At 42.1% G+C, this 18507-nt stretch overlaps 1 protein-coding gene and 1 long non-coding RNA gene across 17 annotated transcripts in view; one reads left to right on the top strand and one right to left on the bottom strand.

The window, feature by feature from the left end:
- LOC309610605 overlaps positions 1 to 18507 on the top strand; it is a 716737-nt gene that overhangs the window by 631275 nt on the left and 66955 nt on the right. The gene's annotated exons all lie outside the window — the stretch shown is intronic.
- The window catches only part of EPB41L3 (erythrocyte membrane protein band 4.1 like 3), a 223328-nt gene continuing 209823 nt past the window's right edge, over positions 5003 to 18507 (bottom strand). For 6 of the 16 annotated variants that reach the window (XM_082353502.1, XM_082353508.1, XM_082353507.1 and 3 more), the window contains 10 exons: positions 13537 to 13611; positions 13071 to 13160; positions 11384 to 12091; positions 10754 to 10876; positions 9742 to 10125; positions 8814 to 8945; positions 8229 to 8327; positions 7720 to 7800; positions 7327 to 7443; positions 5003 to 6132 (listed from right to left, as the gene is read on the bottom strand). In XM_082353502.1, coding sequence (XP_082209628.1) covers positions 7333 to 7443; positions 7720 to 7800; positions 8229 to 8327; positions 8814 to 8945; positions 9742 to 10125; positions 10754 to 10876; positions 11384 to 12091; positions 13071 to 13160; positions 13537 to 13611 — 1803 coding nt within the window. In that variant the 3' untranslated portion in view covers positions 5003 to 6132; positions 7327 to 7332. The remainder of the gene's footprint in view (positions 6133 to 7326; positions 7444 to 7719; positions 7801 to 8228; positions 8328 to 8813; positions 8946 to 9741; positions 10126 to 10753; positions 10877 to 11383; positions 12092 to 13070; positions 13161 to 13536; positions 13612 to 18507) is intronic. The other 10 variants (XM_082353498.1, XM_082353497.1, XM_082353496.1 and 7 more) reach the window with 5 other exon arrangements.

Raw genomic sequence — 18507 nt, forward strand, 5'->3', positions numbered from 1 at the left:
GAATCTAACAGAACATCCCAGCCAATACCAATGAGACCCAAAGCTGGCTAGATTTCTCCAGATGCTCCTGATAATCGAGTTCTCTCCAAACAGAAGGGGGGATGTCATGCTTCAAATGGATCACCCCTGTATCTTTTTGTAGGAAACTCCCCTTCACCTTAAATTCAAGTTTTTAAAAATTCAAAGCACTTAATGTTTGCACTTTTCAGAAAGTCACGTAACAAACAGGCTGTTACAAGGAATTTATTCCAAAAAGCAACTTTCAGACTCTGAGGTCAGTGACGGCCATCTCCTTCACCTCCTGTCTCCACGACACTGTGTAGTGAGAAGAAATAATATATGAAGACTCTGATACATGGAAAAATCCTTAAAGAGTGCTTTGCATACTCCAAAGAGAAATTATTCACAGTATTATTGGCATTAAGTATGTTACACGGTATTGTCAGCCTTTAAACATTGTTAAATCATGTATCAAAGATATGGCAAAAACTAATCAGACTGTCCCACCTATTTCTGGTAATTGAGAGGTTTTATACAAAAAATTCCATTGAATTCTTAGTTCTCTCTTTTCAAATAGTTCCGATAATTCTCCTTGTACTTGAAGAACATGTTCTTCTGTTTTTAAACTTTCCTTACATGGAAAGTTACCACTTATGTAGATCTAGAATTATAAAGCTGGAAGAACTACTGGATAAGAAATCCAATCCAGCTACAAGCTTCTTGCAGGATATCCTAAGCCAGTTCCCAGAGCTGACATCTTTTGTATGTTTTGCTTTTCCTTACCATCTCTAGAGAGGAGATTCCCCACAACCTCCATCACCTGCTCCAAGTTATAAAAACCCTTTCTTCGCCCCCACCTTTCTCTTTACAGCCCTGACTTTGGACTTCAGCTGTGGCTCCTTCTGGGGGTGGGCATTGCAATCAGTAGCCCTTTGGTGACTCTCGGTCACTTGTACTGGCATTGTCACTCTGGGGACATTTCCCTTAGACCTCTGATGGTCTCCATTGTCATTTAGGTTAACGTTTCCGCAGTTACCAGGGCAGAGGACAGAACTCGTAACAGACGGCTATTTGGAATCATGAAATGCCAGACCGAGGAACCATTCCTGCGTGAGAAGCTTCTAGCATTTCCTGTGTCCTGCTCCTCACCTCCCCACCAGCTCCTTTGGTGTCCAGTGAACGCTCCACATCCTTTAAGGGTCGATCCCAATGTTGCTTCTCCTGTCTCACCCTGGAGAGGCTCTTTCTCCTCTGGGCTAATTGTCACCCACCACTATTACACCTCCCATCACATCTATTTCATACTGATTTTTCTGTCTGCTTGCTCACCTCTTTACGAGCATCCTTCTGAGTGGCCACGATTGGTTCTTCTCTAGTGTAGTTTATTTCAAGGCTTTCTGAGCCTATAGACCTGTCTTGGGTGATTATAACAAACTAATGCTGAAACGCTTTGAGGGGAGGCAGCACTGCAATATATTTTTTAAAAATTTTTATTTATTTATTATATTAAAAAAATTTTTTTGGCTGCTTTGGGTCTTCGTTGCTGCACGCGGGCTTTCTCTAGCTGCGGCGAGCTGGGGCTACTCTTCCTTGCGGTGCGTGGGCTCTAGGTGTGCAGGCTTCAGTAGTTGTGGCACGTGGGCTCAGTAGTTGTGGCTCCGGGGCTCTAGAGCGCAGGCTCAGTAGTTGTGGTGCACTGGCTTAGTTGCTCCGTGGCATGTGTGATCTTCCCAGACCAGGGCTCGAACCCGTGTCCCCTGCATTGGCAGGCGGATCCTTAACCACTGTGCCACCAGGGAAGCACTGCAATATTTTAAAAATCATTTTTGGTGCCTCTTTGGAAACTTCCTACTTTTCTGTCACTTTGGTTATTCTTATCAATGTTTACAGGGCAATTCCTGATGCCCTTTAAAGGTACAATTTCTTCTACTGGAGTTGTTATTTCCAGCCTAACTACAGGTGGTACTAGCGTTGCCTTCATCACCTTACCATCGTGCTTCTCTTAGTGTTCCTGGGGGCCACACCCTCTGTTATCTCTCAAGCTCCCAATACTTGGGGGAGATAACAGTATTGCCTTAGGCTTACTCAGCACTAGAAACATTCCTTATGTGACTCTCAGAATACTGTCTCAATAAATCTTCACAGTAATTTGTATGTGGATAAGTTAATTTCCTTCTCTAGAAGATGAATCACAATAGGTCAAGAAACTTGCCACTCAGCTGTTCTCCTAAATCAGTGCTCTTCCTACCAGGCCAGTAGTTGTCAAAGTGCCATCTCCAGATCCCTGGCATCACCAGCACCTAAGAACTTTCTAGAAACGCTTATTCTCAGGCCTTGCCCCAGACCTACTGAATCTCTGGGGGGCGTCCGTGTATTCCGACGCATGCTTGGGTCTCAGGACCCCTTCACGAGGCCAGTGAGTCTCCACGCTGGCCGTCCATGGCATTTGTCTGCAATCTCTTACAAAGTAGTAATGCTGGGTCCCACCTCCAGACCAATGAACTCAGACTCTCCGGAAGCTCAGACTTCAGTATCTTTAAAAAAAAATCCCCAAGTGATTCTAATGGGCATTTAGGCTTAAGACCCACTGCTCCGGAGGACGCAGAGCCTGTGCTACCTGTGAATTCCTTCTGTCTTAGTCCTTGGGAAGCAGCCCCAGGAAAGGTATTGGACATGAACCAACTCAAGCACACAAATGTTCTGTTATCACTTATCAACTCTCTCTCTATTCATACAAAAAGGGCCCATGCAAATATAAAATCCCTCTACGGAAAATTAATATAGTTAATCCACTAGTATGTGCACGCCTTTACACACACACACCTTACCTGACAAGCCACGCAAGAATCTTACGAACGTGCATGTGTAGGTTTTGGATTCATGCTGAACGTTGCGAGGCATTGTGCCGGCTGCCTCGTGGGCATGGTTTCATCGACAATATCAGCTAAATTGTCACCATAGGAAAGCATGAGGTCATCATAAACACGCATTTCTTTTTTGCCCCTCAGAACAAAGTGAACATTGACCTGGATACAGGGAAGGATCCTAGCTAGGGTCACTCCCATCGCTTGAATCCTAACAAGAAAAAGATCTTTGCAGCTTCTGAATTCTCCCCAAGCAGAGGGCTATTTTTTTCTCAAGCAGAGGCAATTTGCTCTTCCTGAGATAAACTAGTTTGGATTCTCACATACAGAATAAGGGATGCACAGCGTGGGGGGGGAGAGGGGGACAAATCAAGTCATTACATCAAACTGCCATTTTCTTTTTTTCTTTTTTATGTTTTTAAATTTTATTTATTTAGTTATGGCTGTGTTGGGTCTTCGTTTCTGTGCGACGGCTTTCTCTAGTCGCGGCAAGCGGGGGCCACTCCTCATCGTGGTGCGCGGGCCTCTCACTATCGCGGCCTCTCTTGTTGCGGAGCACAGGCTCCAGACGCGCAGGCTCAGTAGTTGTGGCTCACGGGCCCAGTTGCTCCGCGGCATGTGGGATCTTCCCAGACCAGGGCTCGAACCCGTGTCCCCTGCATTGGCAGGCAGATTCTCAACCACTGCACCACCAGGGAAGCCCTAAACTGCCATTTTCTATTTTACAAAGAACTTTCTCATGCGTTCCTATTTACTAAGCCCGTGCTCCACAACTACTGAGTCTGTGTTCTAGAGCCCGTGAGCCACAAATACTGAGCCCACATACCACAACTACTGAAGCTCACGTGCCTAGAGCCTGTGCTCTGCAACAAGAGAAGCCACTGCAATGAGAAGCCTGCGCACCGCAACGAAGAGTAGCCCCTGCTCGCCACAACTAGAGAAAGCCCACGCATGGCAACGAAGAGCCAACGCAGCCAATAATAAATAAATACAAATAAATAAATTTTAAAAAAATTATTAAAAAAAAAAAACAAAAAAGAATGAGCCCTCACTGCTGAGGACAGAGAAACCTGAAAACACTAGGTTTGGTAAACATGGCAAACATGGACAGCATCGTGACTATAATTAATAATAGAAATAAATATATAGTATTATGTATTTAAAACTTGCTGAGAGTAAACCTTAAAAGTTCTCATCACAAGAAAAAAAACTGTGACTATGTATGGTGACCGTGGTACCCAGCTTTATTGTGGTGATCATTTCAGTATACAGAATATCAAATCATTATGTTGTACCGAGAAAATAATGTCAATTATACCTCAATAAAAATTTTAGAAAAATAAAAGAGTGAACTTTTTGGACACAAAGTAAGCATATCAGATGCAGGCATATCAATAAAGGGTTAATTTTCATATCAATAAAGTGTTAATTTTTCTCAACACGTTTCTTTGGATTGGCTTTAAACACAATGAAAATGATGTTTCAGTTCCTAAAATGAATACTTAGTACTGACAGTAAGGACAAACTGAGAACTCCTTCAGAGATAAATGATAAGACTCTGACTCCCTCAGTAAAACTAAGCTCTGTGGTCAAATCTAGTAATTTTCTGAGGAAGAATAAAACATTTTTTTTAGAGTTTTTTTCAAAGTCCAGAAGTGAGGTAAGAAATGCCAGCGAACGCATTTAGGCGTTAGGTGGGCGGTTGGTAACGGAAAGGCTGATTCTTAGTCCCCAGCATGCGAGCAGCTGGATGTCAGTGAGCTGCAGAAACACTCACGGCCCTGCAGACCCAGCTGCCAACCTGCTCGTCTCTGGAGAGGATGTGAGACAGAGGTGTCTCTCTGGTAGATTAAAAGCCCCCAGAAACACTGGGATTATAGCACAGCCTGTCTTCTAACAGAAAAACGAAAACTTTGAAAGTGAGATTCTGTGATACTAGTTGTACTTTTCAAGGCCTGCATAGGCAACCAACCATTTATCTACACGTATTTCGTTCCCCATCTGTCTACACTTTTTCTCCTGGAAAAAGACAGGCTCTCTCTACCCTGAAGATGAATGAGGCCTTTGATGTCATGCAAATGTTAGCTCTGGGCCAAACACGTACAATCCTGAAAGTAGTACACTTAGAGAATAAGAGGTTTAAATGCATTTACCATTTTTATTTTGCTATGCGGAAACATACATTCACCTTGGCTGTGCGATGCGGTTGACAGTGAGATGGAGAATATAACTTTTTGAAGGCTATTTATAACTAAACACTAAATAGTTTTATTACAGTGGAAATTCTGTACAGTTTAAGGCTTGGCTCTGAACTAGACTGCAAATATGGACCAGATTTGGAAATAAAACACTTTTTTTCAAGTAAAAGAAGAAAAATCCATTAAAAAAATACAAGGACGAAGAAATGAAGAAAGAAAACAAAGCAACAGAAGCCCAACGGGTTTTCCCGGAGTGAAATTTCATCATACGGTGAACTAACAAAAATACAGGTTTTCTTTCCAAAATAATGACAATTTACATATTTAGGACTTGTTAGGGAACTCTGGGAAGCTTTCCAGACTGAACACAGACCAAAGCGGACGACGGGGAAGAAATCACATTAATATGCTAAAGTCAGTACTACTTTATAACGGTTAAATTAGATTACACAAAGCAGGATTGTGAGCATTAAATATTTCCAGAGGATCGGAGAGTCGTTACTGCTGACAGGTGAGAGTAATAAACCAGAGGAGACAAGTACAAGATTCAAGTTGTTTACTGAATAAACTCGGTTATTGGCACATCTAATATGGGAAAAACCTGACACACTGGACTAGACAGCTTCTAGCAGTTTAGGGTAATCTTTGTTGATCTGTAAACAAAAGATCTGTCACCTAAGAAACTGCAATTTTGTTTAGACTTTAATAATAATCAGCTATGAAAGGCATGGATTGTTTTATGCGTTACATGAGATCACGGTTTCTATTGTTGGTTATGAACGTGCAGGTGTAGCTGAGAACTTAGACACTGTGTGAAACGTAAAAATGCTGCTTGTTTTGTAATTGTATCATTGCTTCATGCATTATCAGTTTAGTGATGCTGACTCAGATTGCTTTATTATGGGAAGATCTCTGCCAGTGTCTTTATTAAATGGTCAAGGTCAGTTCTTCTGGATTGAAATTGTCCATGGGCAGATACAAATCAGTGGGTTAGAAGAGGAAACTCCATATAGACTCTGGTTTTTCATAATGGTTTGCATGACTGGCTTCAGGTGCAGCCTAGGTTATTCCTGTAGAAGAGAGATTTGATCAGTTACTCATTTGAAAACATCTGAGAGTTTCCCTCAGATCGAGGTCATGGGAAAAGTATCTTGTAAGGTTATAAAATGCTCTTTTTGACAAGATACTGGAAAATACCAGTGTACATCACCGATAGGCTTTCTCTGAAATAACCACATCGTCACCCAAGTGGCTGAACTCACTGAAGAGAACCTTTTTTTTGGTTTTTTTTTTTTTTTGCTTTCTATCTTCCAAATTACCTTCTTAATTTGAATATAATGAGTGATTTTTATACTTTTTTTCCTTTAAGAGAAGCCACTCATCAATCAACATTAACCAATGTTAGAGAACGTACTTATTTCATTTATACATGTAAAGCATTTAAGAGACTTTTATCACATAACCAAGTGTGCAAGGAGCTGCATTCAGCATTCAAAGCCTTCCAGGGATGCTCGAGGGGCAGGTTAGTATGCATGACAAGTCTGCGCACACACAGAAGATGCTGTCTGCTCATGATGTCGGCCAAAGAGTGGCTGGAAAGGCACGTGCTTTCTGGAGGAAAGCAGGACCACAAGACTGCATTTTTGCTTCCTCCCGAGACACAATACTACACTGGGGAAAAAAATCATCCCAAAGAATACAGGAAATAGATGACATCCACAATGAGAGTGAGTGCTCTGGTCTCAAATTGTAAAACAAAGCAAAAACAAAAGCGTAAACAGGCTAGAACCAAACACAGTGGAAGAGAAAGCTTACAATGGGATAATGTTACCAACGGAAGGAGAACAGGCTATATTTTATTTCCCTAGTATTTGGAACACACAAATTGCACCTCTCAGAACAAAACCATCCTAGTTCTGATTAGGCTACATGGCAAGTGAAACCAGATCTGACCTTTCAGATGTGGATAATGAGAGGAGCACAGAGCATGCATTAAAAGGGAACATGCGCGGGACCATGCAAGCAGACTCTGCTTTCTCTTTATCCTCTAACTGGCAGGGGAGGTAAAAAGTCCACAGTATGGAGCCTCCAAACATGAAACAAACCAGCAGCCGCAAACCAATTTTCCATCCTCGTGATACCCAGAGCCCTGCAAATGCCAGTGAGAGAAAAAGGACAGGGAAGAGGCAGGGGGAGGGAGAGAGGGAAGCCCTGGGCCACATGCCAGCCGAGGCCGAGCCTAGAGAACCAGCGCCACCTCTTACCTGGGCTCAGTCCTCTCCATCTTCAGGGGTGATCTCTGTCTCTTTATGGACCACTACTTTGGTCACTGACATGTCAGGGTGCTGCTCTCTGGCCTCTTTAATTGCCTGAGCCAGTGCCTATCCCCAGGAAATCACAGAAGGGCAAAGACAAAAAAGGAGGTGGGACGTGCAAGATCAGAGCCGGGTGGAGACTTATGAGCAAGATCTATATACACAATTTACAAATGGGATACAATGACTGCAAAGGGGGGGTCACACGTTGCATATTGGAAAGTTAATTCAGAAAACTGTTTAGACTACAGGCTGAACTAGAAGGACAGCTCTGGGAAGAGTACGACCAGCTCGTGTTTCTCTGTCTCCCTGCCAGGGTATCTACCCTCTCTCACATGCTACCTGGTCATGGTCAATATCCGCGTCTCCCGTGATGACGATTCGCTTCTCGATTCTCGTCTCTGAAATGCCTCCTTTCACAGTCTGAAAGCAACAGATAAGCATTATGAATTTACCGTCACTGTTGACTGGGGGAAATGGCGGAAAATGCCGACACAGCTTTAAGTTGCATCATTCATTCTTTAAGAATTGAAACAGAATCCTATGGCAGTTATTTACAATTGTTAATTTCAGAAGCGAAGCCAGAATAGAGTCCTTCGGGTTTGGCTGGCTGGTTGTTTCTGGAACGTCTACCATATGCTATGCACTGGCGTTAAGGGTTATGCAAAGGGCATCAGAATGCATATTCTTAAATGGAACCTGGCATGTGAGGACAGATGCACCACAAATACAGCAGCCGTGAGAGCTCCAATGCAGCGGCCTGGCATCCTGATATTCACGTATCTGCTGCTGCAGCCCAACCCAGAAGTTCTGAACGGATACCTTCCTGTATCCGTTCCCACTCCACTTACTTTGGTGATGTGGGTGGTGGTCGTGGTGCTAGTGGTTTCAGATGTGATCGTCTGTGCGCTCATGAGCACACCTGGCTCCAAATCAGCACCAAGATCGACCTAAGCAAGCAAAGGGGGAGACGCCACTCTTGAATACTGATGTTACTTCTCCAGACGTCTGCAATCTTGGTTTAGGGCATGACGATGATTTAATTATCTGCACAATCACTGTGCTGTTCCATCAGCATCTGGGAGCTGCCACTGACTAAAGACTGAATCAAACTTGGCCATTGTTAACCCTCATTAAAAAGTTGGGACTTCAGAAATGTGAGCAGGGGCTGGATGAGCTAGTGTTTTTCCTTATCTATGGCTAGGGAGATAGATTTCCGAGCCTCTTTCTACAGTTCAAGGTATGTGAAGACCTGCTTAAGTCACCTGCTCTTCCTTGATTGGTAATAAAATTACAATTACTGCACCATTCTTGATAGAGACAGTTGGGTCCTCTGAGTCTCACAAATTAAATATCACGTAGTGACACTTAAATGCACGAAGCCATTCAAGGGGTAAGACAGGTGCCAGGGCTCTGGGCTTCATCGACTGTCTTACCTGTGATGATTCATATGTTATGGTTTTTGTTTCTGTGTGAACTACAGGCACTTCCTTGGTAGAAATTTCTAGCTTTACTTCTCCTGGTGAAACACTGTCAAAGCTGATGGTTTCTGTCTTCACAGTTGATGACTATACCAATGGGAAGCAGGCAGAGTGGCTATTAAATTTTGCAAACACATACCTTTGTTTTTTTTCCCTCTCCTCTTGGTGGATATATATAAGCACAGGTTGGTATGAAATAAACGTTTACATTTTACATGGGGGTCGTCAGTTGGGGAATGAGGCACACAACAGATACATGTCAGTCTCCCAGAATTCATATGGAATGCTCCAGGTACAAGAAAATATTTCGAAGGAAATTGAAAAAACCCACTCTTTTACATTCCCTCTCCTCTATCTCATAAACTAATTTTAATAGATTAAAAAATCATAAATTTGCCTTTTATTGAAAAACTTCTTGGACAGAAGGAACAAGTAATAAGACACTGAACCACTGCCCCTCACCCCGCCCCCATGTACTTCAGGAATTTCAATAAAAGAGAATAAAGAATAAATTCTAGCACTTGGTGCCTGGGCAAGCCTGGTTTTGGTCCTTCTGGTTAAGTACACTGATCAGAAATAAATTTATCAAGTTTTCTAATATCTTGGCAGGCTATGCATCTCCCAGGTTTATTGCCAGTTATGGTAATTGTAAAGAGAGTAGAAGCCATTTCCTGGAACTTTAGATTGTGAATAATCATTATATATGTTTGCATGGGACCCCAGACCAGCATGGAGACCCCATAATTGCCATGCAAGAGGGCAACAAGAGGAGAAACAAACTGCTCTTGGAAAAGGAAGAAAATTAAACCTAGCCTTGCCTTTATGCTTAACTAAATTTCAGGGACTTACTTCAGCACTAAAAGTAACATTAACCACTAGTTACCTCAAAATGAGGTTTTTGTTCCAAAGCTTCAGAAACGTGGATGGCTGCACTCTGCTCCTCCTCTGGCTCTTGGGAAGCAGCTGCCATCTCTCCCTGCTCGAGGACAGCTTTGTCGGCCACCTCCCCTTTTTCCTCCTTTGCTCCCTCAGTCAGAGCAGAGATCTCCTTCCCTTTCCCATCAGAAGCATCAGCAGATGCTGCCTGGGTCACAGCATCCACGTCATCTCCAGCTGCGTAAGAAGCATCCCCACTCGCATGCACATTCATCACATGTCTTTCCTCCATCAATGCCGTTTCCTGCACAACCTTCTCGGTGCTAAGTGGCTGGGGGCGCTGGGTTGTTTCCATCTCTATTTTGCCAGACTCCGTCTTGGTTTCCGTTTCCTGCATGGAAAAAAAATTGTGGTGTCAGTGTGACTTTCCACAAAGCAAAGGTCAGAAAGCAAAAAAAAACCAAAACAAAAACAGCCACTCACCAGGGTACCTAAAGCCAGTACCAGTGCTTATAACCAGCAACGCTTATAGAAAATATAAATTAGCTTTCATTCCCCCCACCAGAATCTTTGATGCCTGCCCTCTGGCTGACACATAGCCTCGAACCCGTGCTGCTTCTTCGGATGTCACAAAAGAAACAAGAGTGCAGTAAAAAACGCAATTAAAAAACCAAAACAAAATGAAAGCATTGGAGCACATGCATATTGGTTTTGGCTGCTTCCTTAGACCTAACAGGTGACATAAAATGCTTTAAGAAATTAAATGCTGTTAAAACGTCTCAGCACAATTGCTTTCTGAACATCTGAAGTATGTTCTTGTAATGGAACTAAAGACATGTGATGCAAATGTGGAACAGGCACAGAGGGGTGTAAGTGAAGACCCCTCTCAGGTGTTTAAAGCAAAGCCACTTGGACGCAACACACACACACACACACACACACACACACACCCCAAAAAGGCACAAAGAAAAGGCAAAGAGGCAGAGACAGAGACACCGAGGATGGAAACAAATGGCCACCTGCACCCAGCTTTGAGAAGTGGAAGTAACCCCTCCTATGAATTCTGTCGGTTTTCTCGCAGACTCTAATAAGCTGAAGATTTCAGAGCCATCCATGAGCTTTTCTCCAGAAGACTGTTTAGTCTGAGTGAATAGAGAAATGGAGAGTCAAGCACAGAGGTCGGGACACAGGAGGGCATGTACTCATTCACGGCTGGTTAGACAGAACTGTAGGCGCGGGACCCAGGGCGAGGGATGGAGGGATCTACAGACAGATTTGGAAACACATAGGAATGGGAAATCAACAGCAAATCAGGGTGCGCAGGGGCTCTGGTTTGGTAAAGCGGACAGAGTTCCTGGGGTTAGGGCGGTGCTGGGTGAAGCGGATCCTTTCACCGGCACCGGCACCGCAAACCCCGGCAGCACCACCCCACCTCGGGGACAAGAGCTGGAAATAAAACGGCAGGTGTCTCAACGCTCACGTCAGACCGCGGTAGTGACTTAACCATGAAAACAACAAAAAAGCTTGGGTTGGCGGCTCTCAACATAAGCCAAACAGCAAGAGAAATGGAAAGGCTCGGGGTGGAAGGGCTGCCTCGGCAAACGTCATGCTGGAATCGGAAACGGCGGCCCAAAGGCGGCACCGGTTACCACGACTTGGGACGTGGCCGACTCTGTGACAACGTATCGGGTGGTGGCGACGGTGACGGCCGGTTCCTGGGAGTATATCCACTCGGACAGGCTCTTCCCGTGGGGACCGGAGGGCCCCACCTTCAAGGCCTCGGCCTCGGCCTCGGGCTCTGCTCTGCCCAGCCGCTCGCCCTCCAGGCTGGCATCCCTCCCGGGTGTGTGCCTTTTCTCCAGAGCATCGTCCTCGGGGCTCTGCTGCCGGGACTCGGCTTCCCTGATGGGGGCCAGCGACTCCGACAGCCTCCGCTTTGGAGTGTGGACCTCAGGCCCCCTCCTGGTCCTGTCCTCGGTGAGGGCTCCCAGGACCTCGAACTCTGCCAGGACAGGGGGGGTCTTCACGGACTCGGCTAGTCCCGGCTCAAGAGGGGAGGGGGACAACACCTTCTCCCCTTCTTTGACTTTTCCTGTCATAGTGACAATTTTTCCGGACACGGTATCGTAGGACTTTCCGAGTGTGTATATTTTCTGTTTGTTCTCTTCCTTCAAGTGCATTTCTCGGGCCAAGTCTTCAAAGCTCTGCACTTCAGTGGCGCTAGATCCTAACAAGTCGGTGGGGATGTCATCAGTTCTACCGCTCGCGGTCACCACCTTGTACGTCACAGTCTTTTTCGAATCACCATCAACTACCTCAGTGGGTATTTTGTCTACAATAACCCAGTCCTCTGTGCCCTATATTTGGAATATAAAAGCTAAATTAGAAGTTCTGATGGTATCTCATTTCTAAAATAAGAATCCTTTAAGGCAATCAGGGTGAGAGCTACACTCAGGCCTGGGAGGTGACTGCACAGGGCTGGGGTTATTTTCTATTAATTATGGCTGCAATCTCTTCCCATCTGAAAGTTATTAACTCTAACCTGCAACTTGGAATACGGTCTGTGTGTAGACTCGCAATTTCAGATTTCTTGAAATACTTTGGTGGTAAATTTTGCAAAGACTATATTTGATCTTATGCTAAATGTCTGATCATTTTGTAGGTCAAGATTAAACAACATTTTTGAAGCTGCTGTACAAGTTATTTAGCTTTACTTGTGTGGACATAGAAAAGACAGTTTTCCATGTGAAATAGAACACTGTACTTCATATCTGTTGTTCTCACAAAGAATGTGCCAGCATTCCCACAAATTTCTGTGAAAACCATTTTCCATGTTTGTGAATTATACTTCCTTATATGGGAGACGGAATCCACTCTAGCACTTATTATCCAATAAGTATTCAGTGCACCTGTGTTCCAGGCATTGTAATGAACTATTTCCCACTGTTAGGACACTGTCGGAGCCTCTTAGAAATAGGTCACAGTGGTCTGTACACTGTTCCGATTTTATTTACAACCGAAGTTCATCGTCTCAGGAGTTTCTTTGCCAGTTTCCTTAGTGTTAGTTCCAATAAGGCAGAAGAAATGGAAGTTATGAAACTTCTGTATTGGGGAGCCTACCAGGATGTTAGCAGGTAACTAGTCTAACAGGTTACAGAGGGAAGAGAAACCAAGCCAGGAGCAAGGGAGCACCTCGGTTTACATTTTAAACTTGGACGTTTGCTACGTTCTTATTTATCCTAGCCTGAATCTAGAAATAGGTGGGCCTTAAGAAAAAGGATTACAGATCCATCTATAGGCTGGTGCAGGATTAAACAAAATGAATTGAAAAATAACCTCTAGGGTCGATGGGACAGTTTTCTGGAAAATGATTTGACGAGAGGTAACCACAGAGCCTCCTTCCTGAATTTTCTTTATCACACTCGGCTAGTGGGAAAACCAATAAAAGTTCAGAACTTTCAAAATCAGTCAAGGTCATCTAAATTAGCATCACTCTATGGGTGAAAGAGATACTAAAAGGTCCAATAATATCATTACAAAGTATAATCATAATGCTTCAATGACCGCACACAGATATAATCACCTAGGAGCCAAAGCCACAAAGAAATGATAGCTAACGGATAACTAAAATAGTAACAAAATTCCCTATTTCCCTCCCCAGAATCTAAGCAAAATGATATACCTACCTTAGTGGCAAACAAGGTAAATTTTAAAAAGAAAGGAAAAACTACAGACATTTTAATGACACTGAAATCTGAAGAGCAATTTCCTTCTGGAAAATTCCTTAATGTTTGTTTTTTACCTGAGACTCAAAGAATGGAGAGCTTCCTTGATGCAAAAATAGAACCTTTTCAGAAATCTCTCTTTCTTCTTTGGTCTGTTTGAATAAAGGGGGTTGGGTTGGAGAAGAGGAAGCAGACAGTTTCCAAAAAGGCAAGTTAGGAAGAGAGTTTTTTTCTGTGCTACACATATAATACTCATTCATTTTTTTTTCTGAAGAAGTAAATTAGTGTCTATTAATTTGGAAAATGGTCTGAAGCCATCTCAACATTTAATAATTATTTCCAAAGAGTAACAGATTATGTTTTGAATCTCCAGTGTTTTTAGGATTCAAACATTTCTCATTTCTACAAACACAGAACATGCAAGAGTGGCATAAAGAGCTTTCTGGCATTTCAATAGTGTTCATACGTCAGTGATCTGAAATACTGTTAAAAGTGAGTATTAAAATGAAAATGTTAAGATTTAAAAAAAGTTAAGTTAGGAATAAATCCTCACTTCCATGTCTGACAAATTCTTGATCATATTCCCTACTGAAGTGTCGCCTGATACAGAGGAAGGAAACACACATGGGTCACTGCATTAGCTACTAATCTGAAAAACCCAGTTATGCCTAGATTGATGTCTTTATTCCACAAATAAACATAAGGTTATAGCTTTATTTGAACTGTTATAACATGGCAAATAATCCTGAAAAGTCAACTTCAGAATATCTTGGTGAAGAATTAAGTATTTCAAGTCATACTTGTCTTTAACATATAAAATTTAAAAGGACATTAAATATGTTATGTTAGAACAGTTTTTTTCCTTTCATCTTTTTATTGCTTCCTTTAGTATTAAATAGGCATAATTCATGGGGCAATACGTTAGCTACCGAGCCTGTCTCTGTGCACAGCACATGACTGCATAGAATAGTGACAAAAGGATATTTTGGTAAAGTCATCTAAAAATAATAATAGAAAAGTTCAAAGTTTCTAGACGAATGGAACTTTGAAAATAAACCCTCTTGTTGATAAGCAATATAATTTTATGAGAGGTATTTAAAATTCCTAGGTATGTATCTACAAAGCTATCAGTACTACATTTAATCGTTTGCCTGCAAGAGGTTATAGAGGAGCATCTGGAATGTTCTCTGGAACGACCTGCTGACAGATTTTGATAGCATCGTCCTCATATGCTCCTTTCAAATGAGGAACAAATAAGACATTTCGAAGGGGGGAAAAAAAAATCCCTGTCCTGCCCCATTCTGGAGAAAGATATTGCAAGAGACAAAATGTACCATGTGGAATCATTCAATGTGGATTTAGTTTTTAAACTTTCAATCATAGCCTCTTTTTTAAACAGAAATAAGAAACAGGAAGTCAAAATTATAGGTACTTTTCAGAATACCATGGCTAGGCCTCTAATTATAATCACTGAACTAAATATTTTCCTACAATGAAAGCTTAAAAAAACAACAGCAGTGGTTTTCAGCATATCCTGTTATCTGACATCAACTAATTTTAAAAACATCTGTGTCTGTAATTAAAAATGTCCACACTGTCTGCATCCAGAATTGTGCATGTCCCATAATAACGGAGAAGGGTAAGATAAGGGGATAGATGTTATCATTAAATCCTGTATACTGTCAACCCCAATCCAGTGAGTTCGGCTAAAGTTAAGAGGTACTGATAAAGAAAAGCTGATAATCGAAACATTTACTAGGGGTTAAGACAGAGTCAGATGCACACCCTGACTATTTCATTTAGTTACTTAAATGTTCATGCCTGTGTCATAATTGGGACACAAGGCCCTAGAGTGGCATGCAAAATTCACAGAGGTGTTACTTGCTCAGATGATTAAGGGTCTCTATGGAGCTGTGACTTTCATTTCTGCTCGGGCCAGGGGTTCTCAAATTGGGCTGTGAATTAGAATTATGCGGAGAGCTTTTAAATAAGAGTAATGTGTGGGGTGCACCTCTGACTAATTAAATCAGATTCTGATGTAGAACCCAGGCATCGGTATTTTAAAAATCTTGTAGGTGACTGTAATACGCATCTAGAGTTGCACCCCAGGGTCTGAATGGAAAGTCACACAAGTCAGATTCACAGAATGGAGATAATTCTCTCTATCCATGAATAGATGATCCACAGTGAATGGATATTTTGCCCAATTTAAGGTCCATCCAAGACCTGAATAGCAAAAGTAAAGCTGGACAAGAAAGCAGAAAAATGCATAAAGAGAGTTGATTCTAGTTATTCATGGCAGTTGGGTTCTATAAAGTCGCCGTGAACACTGAATTACTGAGTACTGAACCACAGCTCCTAGGGGAAAGACAGGGCCAGGTTCCTGGGAAGTTCTGGTCATGAAATTTTCATCAACTGATCAATGCATAACCTTGTTCTATGCGTGTTGCTGTTTAAAGACCCCTTATTTAATATCTATTATTGATCCATTAACATCGAACTCACAGCCAGCAGCACTGTAACTTATCCTGAACAAAGCGTATCTGACACACATATTTTCCTATAAGGCACATCTCAGCCTTCCTGTACTTGGGAACACTAGACAGCACTTCAGCACTATGCCTGGAGGTCGTTTTAAATAGCAAAATCACCAACAAAAAACACAAAAAAGCAAAAATGTGGCACTAAACAGGCTGTGAAACTTGTTGCCTGTTCACCTTACCTGGGAAGGTGTGCCTTGGGCAATTTTTTTTTTTTAATCACATTGTACCTGTCTGTGAATTATCGTGAAAGCGCTGTTAATATTGATTTTAGGGTTACAGTAAGTTTTAGTGAGTAGGTGAATTTGCACAATAAGGAATCCATGAATAGGGAGAGTTGACTGTATTAAGCTGACACACCAGTAAAACCACCAGCCACCTTAAAAAAAGAGGACAGTACTGGCATGGCGTTAAGTGCTAACGTGTATTGCATTGTGGTTGGGATTTGGAGACTTTTAATATTCAAGTAACCATGAAGGAATATCTGTCCAGTATGGACTAGGCCTAGGTATACCACAAAAGGCTGTCATGGGAAATATCTGTGGACAGAAGATGTACCTGAAACCCTTCACATCCCATCCATCTGTCCTACGTTTGGAGGGCCCTGTATGTGGGTTTGCCTATTTTCCAAAGTTAATGATGATTTGCTATTATTTGCTTCTTTGGGGCATCAGTGCTACTTGTCTCCTGTTAACTCAAACATTTGAAACTTGAAACCACTGGCAATAAAATTCCCATTTTATAATAAACATAACATCATATTCTTAGAATATAATCACCATTACTAGCTCACTATATTTCTAACTCCTAATTTTTCTCTAGTTGGTCATAAACTGGTTGCATATAAATAGATTTACTTAGGGTTCGACCACCACAGATAAAGAAAAAAGGTGGTCACATTAAAAATCAGGAGTCATTACATTTTTTTCACAACAACATTGTATCACTGAGATTCCCAAAAAAATCCAACTAAGTGTGGCGTCACTGAATCAGTGTCTTTACCCTTCTGACACAAGCAATATTACTTTGAGATGTCACTTTAAAAAATTAAGTTAAATATTTTCTTTTAGAAATAATTGGACCTCTTTCTAAACTGGCCAATTATTTAATTAATTTAAAGTGGGTCATATTAAATAAAAGGAAAACATCAAATGAGTAATTTACTTAGAAAAATACCTCCCCTCTAAAATGAAAATCTTTTGTTTAGGTGTTTTCAAAAAATATGCTTTGTATATGCCTAGCTGGCTGGGAGGATAAAATTATCTTTTGTGCTTTTCACAAAACCAATAACAAAAGCCAATATTAAGTTTTAATATAGAAATGAACAAGAATTTGGAGCATAAGAACTTGCCGGGCTGTCTCCAGGGCCCTCAAATGGAGGATAAACTGGGTGTCACCAAGGTCCCCGGGAGGAGGGTCGGATGGGAGCCCCAAGGCGAGGGAAGCGCGCATAGCCCTGACCTCCCAGAAGGGACCTCTCTTCCTCTGGGACTTGAAGCTCCTCGGAGCTGCTTTTTCAGAGCCCCTTTGATAACCAGGGTTAGCCAGCCTTGTTTTTAAGAAGCTCTTCTTTACATCTAGCAAGTCTCCCACCAATTTCCTCCCTTCCCGGTGGCAGTGGAGTCCTAAGGTACAGCTTCTGCTCACCACTCAGCAGACACTTGTTACTAAGCCAGCTGCTGGTCTCCAGTCTACGTAACCAAACTACTTTGTGCTTCTGCAGAGGACATCTTTCCTCCAACCTTTAAACCTTTTAAAACAATCCTTTCTTAGGTTTACTGCAGTTTCTCTGCGCCAACAGGGATAAGGCATCCACATCGAGGGGAAGTTCAGCATATTCGAAGCGTCACCTCTTCAAGTCATTAACATTCTTGGGGGTCATCACCGTTATCCTCTAAGAATTAGAGGATTTAATAAGTGAAAAAAATTTCTTTTACTAGTCTAATGACCTAGACTTCGACAGTCCCTTGTTTATCATCACCACCTTTAACTTCTCCAAGCAACTACCCGAACTTCCATTCAAAGGGCTGCAACCTCGCATGTCCCTGAGTGACAGCAGGGGAAGAGAGGCTTGACTTTTTCAGTGGCTATTTATTTTGTGTTTTTGTAACGTAATCCAGTATCTGCCGTCTTCAGAGCCAGCATGTCCTTCCTTATTTCCAGCCCTCGTAGAAATAGGGTAAACCAAACTTGACCAATTACAATAAAACTTATCTGACCATAACTCATAAGTGGCAGTCTTACTAATGCAGGAACTACAATATTTAAATCAATCAGGAAAATCTGAAATTTTTGTGTCTTGAAACTCACACAATTTGAATGAAACCAATGTTTAATGGTATAGGACTTTTCATTTATGCTGCATAAAAAGGCCCTTTACAAAGTAATTCAAATGGAGATATACCTTGTCATTTTTTTTTAAGTGGGATTGGAACTGTCATGAACATCATGATTGTGGTTACTTTAGATAAACAGCTTTCAAGGGAAGAAAGAAGTTAATATGATACT

This window comes from Balaenoptera borealis (genome assembly GCF_965194805.1).
Source record: "Balaenoptera borealis genome assembly, chromosome: 14".
NCBI lineage: Eukaryota > Metazoa > Chordata > Mammalia > Artiodactyla > Balaenopteridae > Balaenoptera > Balaenoptera borealis.